This window comes from Crocodylus porosus, unplaced genomic scaffold, assembly GCF_001723895.1.
Source record: "Crocodylus porosus isolate Cpor-Errol unplaced genomic scaffold, CroPor_comp1, whole genome shotgun sequence".
Lineage (NCBI taxonomy): Eukaryota > Metazoa > Chordata > Crocodylia > Crocodylidae > Crocodylus > Crocodylus porosus.
The window spans coordinates 185,126,241-185,134,155 of NW_017728886.1; the positions used below are offsets into that span (position 1 = coordinate 185,126,241).

The 7,915-nt window shown below is 40.7% G+C and overlaps 1 protein-coding gene across 2 annotated transcripts in view; it reads right to left on the bottom strand.

The window, feature by feature from the left end:
* Nucleotides 1–2,854: 2,854 nt before the first annotated feature.
* Nucleotides 2,855–7,915, bottom strand: part of NDC80 (NDC80, kinetochore complex component) — a 28,769-nt gene continuing 23,708 nt past the window's right edge. For both annotated transcript variants that reach the window (XM_019546681.1, XM_019546693.1), the window contains exons 14-17: nt 6,844–6,936; nt 4,582–4,712; nt 3,584–3,686; nt 2,855–3,186 (exon numbers count right to left, since the gene is read on the bottom strand). In XM_019546681.1, the coding sequence (XP_019402226.1) occupies nt 3,064–3,186; nt 3,584–3,686; nt 4,582–4,712; nt 6,844–6,936 (450 nt within the window). In that variant the 3' untranslated portion in view covers nt 2,855–3,063. The remainder of the gene's footprint in view (nt 3,187–3,583; nt 3,687–4,581; nt 4,713–6,843; nt 6,937–7,915) is intronic.

Genomic DNA, 7,915 nt, shown 5'->3' on the forward strand with positions numbered 1-7,915 from the left:
AGACCAGCATGGCTACAACCTACACACCTGTGCTTTCAAAAGAAATACTAATCTTGCTCCCTGAATATGTCTGCACCAGAGAGCTTATAGACAAAGCAATTTATCAGCTCTGGCAGTGTGAGCGGTTGTGCTGATTCAGCTAATGTTGGCTGTACAACAATGAGAGAGAAGGGGAAAGAGCACTTAGTCACCAGAGCGCCCCAAGGGATGACTAGGTCAAATGGTCATAAACTCCTGCAAGACTGTTTCAGGCTGGACATAAGGAAGAATTTCTCTACTGTCTGAGCCCCCAAGGTCTGGTACAGCCTGCCATCAGAGGTGGTTCAAGCACCTACATTGAACACCTTCAAGAGTAAATTGGATGCTTATCTTGCTGCGATCCTATAACCCCAGCTGACTTCCTGCCCTTTGGGCAGGGGGCTGGACTCGATCTCCCGAGGTCCCTTCCAGCCCTGATGTCTATGAAATCTATGAAATTAAGAGGTCATCAACTGTCAGACTCAAAGGGTGGAGGTAAGTTTATCAGGGCTTCTGCTTAAAAGCGATTGACTTAAGAGCTCTCTCTTTCTAGAAGCCCCGATAAGGCTACCTCTACTAGAAGACCTGAAATTTCTGTAAAGAAAAAAAAGACTTGGTAAACAGGATTAAGTGGATTCTTCCCTCTTTGTTGGAACAGTGAACTATTATTCTTAGACTCCTAAATTTCCATTTCACACTCTAGTAACTTCTCTTGACTGTTATACCAAGGCTTTTTTGATAATCTGACGAATTCTTCTATTCCCTTTTACATTCTCCTTTAATGCTTCTTTCCATTCTTGCCTTTTTTCAGGCTGTTTTAATTTTGAATTGTCACCTTTTTCTTGGTTGCCAAGCAAACTCTTGCCTCAATGTTTCTTCAGGCTAGTTTTCAATTACTTACATGACAGTACACTCATGTACACCTAGTTACATGGGGGCAATAAACAAATGCATAAAAATTGATATTACCTCTTTCCTTTTAAAATAAAAGTTGTCGTCTTTCATTGCTTCCTGGTATTGGTCCATCTATGCTTCCCTAAATTGCTTGTCTTTTTATATGTTCTGCTTAACTTGGGGCACAATCTGGAGTTGTTATGCTTCAGAGTATCCGACTGAGTGAGCAATATTTAAATAAATCATTTCAGTGGGACTACATGCACTAGAAGCAGTTGAAGAACTGTGGCAAAAATGACCTGTTCTTAAGTGTCATGTTAAATGTATGGCTTCAGGGGGAAGGGGATCAGAGTGGTACCAGTGGAGGACTAATTTGTCACACCTGCCAAAAACATTGGTCCTGACCTGGGCTAAGCCACATGACCAATACTGGACCAGATTTTCAGTTGACTTTGTATCAGGATTTCTTTGTCAAGTAGTGTATGTATATTAATGACAATGGGTATGTATTTGATTCATAGATATCAGGGCTGCAAGGGACCTCGGGAGATCATCAAGTCCAGCCCCCTGCCCAAAGGGGGCAGGAAGTCAGCTGGGGTCATAGGATCGCAGCAAGATAAGCGTCCAATTTACTCTTGAAGGTGTTCAATGTAGGTGCTTGAACCACCTCCGGTGGCAGGCTGTTGCAGACCTTGGGGGCTCGGACAGTAAAGAAATGCTTCCTTACGTCCAGCCTGACACGGTCTTGCAGGAGTTTGTGACCGTTTGACTTAGTCATCCCTTGGGGAGCTCTGGTGAACAAATGTTCCCCCAGATCCTGGTGAGCACCCCTGATAACCTTATAAGTGGCCATCAGATCACCCCTAAGCCTACACTTTTCCAAGCTAAAGAGTCCCATGTCTCTCAGCCTATCATCGTAAGATCCGTTTTCCTGACCTCTGATCATGCGCGTGGCTCTCAAGCTTCTCCACATCCCTTTTGAATTGTGGAGCCCAAAACTGGACGCAGTACTCCAGCTGCAGCCTCACCAAGGCCGAGTACAAGGGGAGAATGACGTCCCGGGATTTGCTCAAGAAGCATCTATGGATGCACGCCAGCGTTTTGGTCACTTTACTAGCCGCAGCATCGCATTGCAGGCTCATGTTCATCTCGTGGTCAATGATGACCCCCAAGTCTCTTTCTTCTGTAGTGCTATCCAACGTAGCACTGCCGAGCCTATAAGGATGCTGCAGGTTTTTCCTCCCAAGGTGGAGAACCTTGCATTTTTCGAAGTTAAACACCATCAGGTTCTCGTCTGTCCATTTGCTGAGCTTGTCCAGGTCAGCCTGGATCACCCACCTATCTTCTGGTGTGGATGCTTTGCCCCAAAGTTTGGTGTCATCGGCGAACTTGGCCAGTCCACTCCTGACTCCAATGTCCACATCATTAATGAAGATGTTGAACAGTATGGGTCCAAGGACAGAGCCTTGAGGGACCCCACTGGTCACAGGGCACCACGATGAGTGACTGCCATCGATTACAACCTTCTGGGTCCGACCACGGAGCCAGTTTCCCAGCCAGCGGGGAAAGTTTGATTATATACAAATACTGTTATATATGTGCAAAATAAAAAGGAGGAAAGAAAAGTTCTCATTCATTATTACTAGTAGTAATCTTATTATTATTACTATTTCATCAACATTAGCAGGTTTACAGTTCTCAGGTGGCAGATTTTCCAGTTGGTGGTGACCCTGTATTATACCTGGAGGTGAGACAAGCAGCTCCAGTAGTATTTTGGGTCTTTTTGCAAAGTGCACATTCTGTCCTTTCTACTGACTGTTCCTAGAGAAGCACAAAATGACTTGAACATCATCCATTATTACATAGAAATCAAAAGTAAATTGCAAGGATCATGTCTTTACACAGGCACCTGTACAGTAGCATAAATTGACAAAGACTGAACTGAAACTTCATACAATTTTATTAATGGTTTACAGAATTATGCGTAGATTAAAAACTAAAATAGAAACTAAGTAGGTTTAAAAATGTCCCTAAAAAAAATTAACACTGATACAGATGACAAAATGAAGTTAAACAGGCAATGCTTATGTTCAAAGATAGATGCCTCTAGAGCGCCACAGCACAAAAAGTTCACTTTTCTCCTTTTGAGAGTTACAGAGCATCAGCCTTCTTCCTATAGTTGTCTAGGATCTCTCTCAAGTTTGCCAGCAGATTTTCAGATGCAAATTCTTCAAAGTCTCTATCAACTTTTGCTTTCTGTTCCCCAAGGTATTTCTAGAAGGGAGTTACAGTAAATTAGTTACATATTCAGAAATGTAACCATGGCCTCTGCTTAAGTTTAGGGATCTGCAATTGCACACGTTTGAATTTCACTTTCTAGCATTGAAGTGTTTTTAACCACTTTGTTCTTGCAGAAGATTTAGAAGGTAGAAAACCAGACCTGACAAGATATTACTATTACATACTCAACTGTTGTCTTTGATCTGTACTAAACAACTTTATTGTATCAAAGCTCCTAAGTTCTGGTTAGCCTGACTACAAGTACCGTTTGATATTTAAAAATTTTAATACACATACATTTGATATGGATGCAGCTATCTTTTTTTTTTTTTTTTTAAAGTGTCATGTGCAGAAGGATTTCCACTGTAAAATAGTAGTAATTATGACATACCTCCACTGATACTAAATGAGTTGTAATTACTTCCAACAGACGGTTCAAGTTATCACCCACTTTTCTGCTCTCTTCTGTTGTCGTCTGCATAACAACCTGGTATCTAAAGTTAAACAGCACAGTCACTTTGCTATGGTTAAAGGACAGGAAGATTGCTGGAAAGTTTTCATAGTATAATTCATTTCAAATCGGATTGAAACTTGTTTAGTACATACATTTGCAAAATAATGACCATTAATCTGGTCAATTAAAAATAAAGGATCAGTAGGAAAATGAGATGAAGTATAACCTTCCTGATTTTTTGGGCATGTAGTATGGAACTCATATGGTCCTCTGCTGGATCCTCAAACTCTACTACAGCAGTGTCAAACATAAGGCCAAGGGGCCAAACGAGTTTAACTTCTCTATTCTATTAGAAACAGATACATGTTCTGAAAGTGCTTGGAAATAGAATGAGCATGGCTATAAAGAAACAATAAGTGTTTTACAGAATATTTATCAATCAATGAAAAAGACTCCAGAGCTTTAAGTTTACAGAAATGATATCAAGTCTAGCTCAAAAAAATTGAATGAATTTGGTACCTGTTCACTATCCGATTTGAGAAATTTTTACAAGAAAGAAGCAACTAAATGTGTTAGAACTTAAAACACACAACCTATCCCAGGGGTCAGCAACCTATGGCTGAAAACCTTTGGATCTGGCCCTCAGAGCCATGGTTTTGGCAGTAGGGGCCCCTCTCTGTGCCGTGTTGCGGCCAGCTATCTGGGACTCCAGATTGGGGGGGGGGGCGGAATCTCTGCCAGTCTGCTGACAATGGCTTAAGCAGAAGGGGGCTTTCACTGTGCCATGCACCAAGTGACAGCAGCTGGGTATTAGTGTGCGCCTGCCTCTGACCTGAGCAGGTTCAGTCCAGCCCTATTCCATTGGAAAATGTTGCCAATCCCTGACCTACCCAGTAAATCTTGAAAGCCAGATCAAGAAGTCATTAGAGACTTACTGCCGCTGAACATCATGAAGTTCATTCATGGCTTCACTAAAACCTTCATTGACTCCACTCTCAAGCAAGTGTTTATGCTTCTCTAACAATTCCAACTCATTTGCACATTTTTTCTCCTCTTCTTCAGCTTCCTGAAATAAACAGCAGATGAAAAATTAGAAGGAAAAATAGAAATATTAACCTAACTGACTGAACAATGTTTTCAATTTATGACTGATACTTACAGGAAAATTATTAAACCATACATACTTGTTATTCCAAAATGCATTGGTGTGGTAGAAAAATATAAAAACCATTTGCGGGGTTCTGTTGTAGTATTGAGTATTACCTGCACTTCACCTTTCTAAGCTTGTTCCTGCAAACCTCCCTTTCAATATGCTGGATGTTCCAAGTCTGTTACCATCACCCGTTTAGGTTATTTGGAGTTTATTTACCCTTCTTACAACAACTGGAATATTTCTACCAATTTTTAAACCATAATTTAAATTTTTAAAAGTATTTCACTTTCCTACAGAATGACTTTCTACATTCAGTAGGGTCATAATATTGATGGTCCAATAAGGGATGTTACCAAATAACTGTGTTCAGGAAGACTGGCTGGAAAACCCACAAAAAAAAAAAAAACCAACCAAACTGATTTATAATCTTTTAAGTTTAGAAGCTTTATCAGACCTTTGCTCAAAAAAACTGGTGGAAATTGATAACATCTCTTTAACGTTGCATAGTACTTTAAGAAGTGTATAGAAGGGTTATATGAATTAAATCTTATTATAACCAACCTTGCAGTTGCTGGGTATTTTACTGAATTACCTCAATAGCATGGATCATGCACAGCTTATATTAGTAGCTAAGTTTCAGATGCATTTGTGCCAACAGACTAGTTCAATAGCCTTCAGCAACCTAAGCAGTGCACTAATTAGCAAGTCATGCAGAACCTGTTTCTAGTGTTAACACTAACTTAAGAGAAAAAATGATGATTTTTCAAATATCAGGTGTCAAAATAATTCTCAGAACAATAAGAGATGGAGGAAGGCTTGCTACAGAACGCCACAGGCCCCCATACAGCAAAGATGATGTTAGGAGGACAAGTCAGTAGCCAGTGGAAGGGGCACTCTTATTCCAAAGAGAAATTTAACCATGAAGCCCCTCCACCATGAACCATAACACCACTGGTGATGCTATAATAGTCAACATATGCATAAATGACATACAAAGTGGTACTGAAGCATAAGGGAAAGTGGGAACTGGAGCTTGTTACCTAGATTATAGGTAACCATATGGGTCGGCTACTGATAAAAGACAAAACACATCTATACACCCTGACCTTTTATTTGCTTTCACTTCAAAACCTCTATTTGTCCCAAAGTCTGGCTACACATGACAGCACAACAGGTTTTCACCTATACCAGCTGGGGACACATGAGAGGTGGGAGAAGTGTAATACGCAGACTAGCAGCAGGCCTTGAATTTGACGAGTTCTCCAAATTTCTCCCTAATCTACACCTCATTTATAGATGGCGGATTCTAATAAATGATTGACTCCCGACCTGGTTTTATTAAAGTTTGTTTCACTGAAACTTTTGGATCTGGTTCAGTCCAGTTCTCTTGTGGACTTGGAAGGTGTCAACTAGTTGGGATTAATGTGCTTGGGAAAGTAAAAGGAAGGGTTTCCTTATTTCCTTTCAACTTTCCCATTGTGGAATGCTCTTCAACACTGTCCTGTTTCTTCTTTACCTTAGTTTATTGTCTTTTCTGACAAGGGTGTTTTGTTTTTACAAATGATTTCAGCAAAACTCTCTCTATATTATAGCAAAATAACATCTGATACATTTGGTTACAGCAATCACTACTACTATTTTAAGCTATGATATAGTGTATTTGGATTCTTTAACATACGGTCTTCCCTTATACAAAAGCACAAGGCCTGAAAGGAAACATTATAACTACATCTCATTGCTGTGTTAGCTAAACATATGGATGGCTTCCTCTACTCTGCTGACCAAGCTAGTTGTCACAGCTTGGGGGGGGGGGGCGGTGTCTTCCGCTTAGCCATACTTCTGCAGCTTGGCCTAGGGTCCCTTGAAAATGGCTTGGCTGGCAATAAACTGCCCTACTGAATGTTAGATCAAGGCTCTCAGGTGCTTACTCTCAGTTATGTCCTAGTTTTCTTATGGATATGGCAGTACTACAGCTCAAAAAGGTCACCCAGAATGTAGATTGTCAGTGCGAATAACATATTTGCTTTATAAAAATAACGCTTACCTTAAGTTTCTGATGATAAAGGTCATCTAGCTTTTGTGCTTCTTCCTTCAATACTTTTACACTGCTTTTCTTTTCCACAACCATCGTGTTCACCTGGAAGTATAAAATGTGGTCAAAACCCTCCCCACAAAAAAAACTAACAAGTCTGCTTCATATGCTGGCTTGAGGTGGAGCAACATGCCCCACTTGCATCACTACAGGATCACATAACAGGTACAGCATAAAGCTGCTGTGAGCTCAAGTGGCAGCTTTTCCTTCCTCTTTTGAAGCCACTACATTTATCCTTACCCCAAGTTGATACTGAACTCAAAAGCTAAATGTTATATACAGTACCCTTTTGTTAACCAAAACAGGTGCCTAACAAGCTTCACATATTTGCTGCCTCATTCTTAGTCAGATAACTGATGAGACTAAAGAGTCCTTTCTTAAGGTCATTAAAGCCCCCCCTCCTTTTTTGAGACTGGCATGTTTTGCAATTTGCTCACACTGTATAACCTCATAAATCTGGCATGCTTGGAACTGAGCACTTGACAGAAATTTCAAAATTTGGATTTTTGAAAGCGGAGTGGTGGCTGGTTACAGAGCTGGGGAGAAGTAGTGGCAGCCAGTCCTGGAACAGCGGTCACATGCAGAGCAGTGGCGTACAGTGCTGGATGGTGGTAACAGCTACTGTGTGCAAGCTTTCTCCCCTGTTGCTCCAGGACCAGCTGCTGCTTCCCCCTCTGCTGCTTCTGGCTTCCCCCAGCTGCTGCTGCTTCCTGATGTGCTGGATTATTGAGTTCTAGATTTATGAGGTTATACTATATTAACAATTGTGAAACACGTGGAGCCAGTTTGTTTTTGCAACAGTAAAAGACAGAAAAATGTTTTGGTGCTACAGAAGATAGCACCAGTCTGGATATTCATAGATTCCTGACTGCCATGTAGAATCTGAACGTTTTTACATATTTAATACAAGAAAATTTAAAGCCCATAAATCTCTAACTGTGTTTTCATAGGCAAAAAAAACCCTCCACTAACAGAGAAAATATGGAATGTCCCTGCAGAAAATGAGATTAGAATAAACTTGATA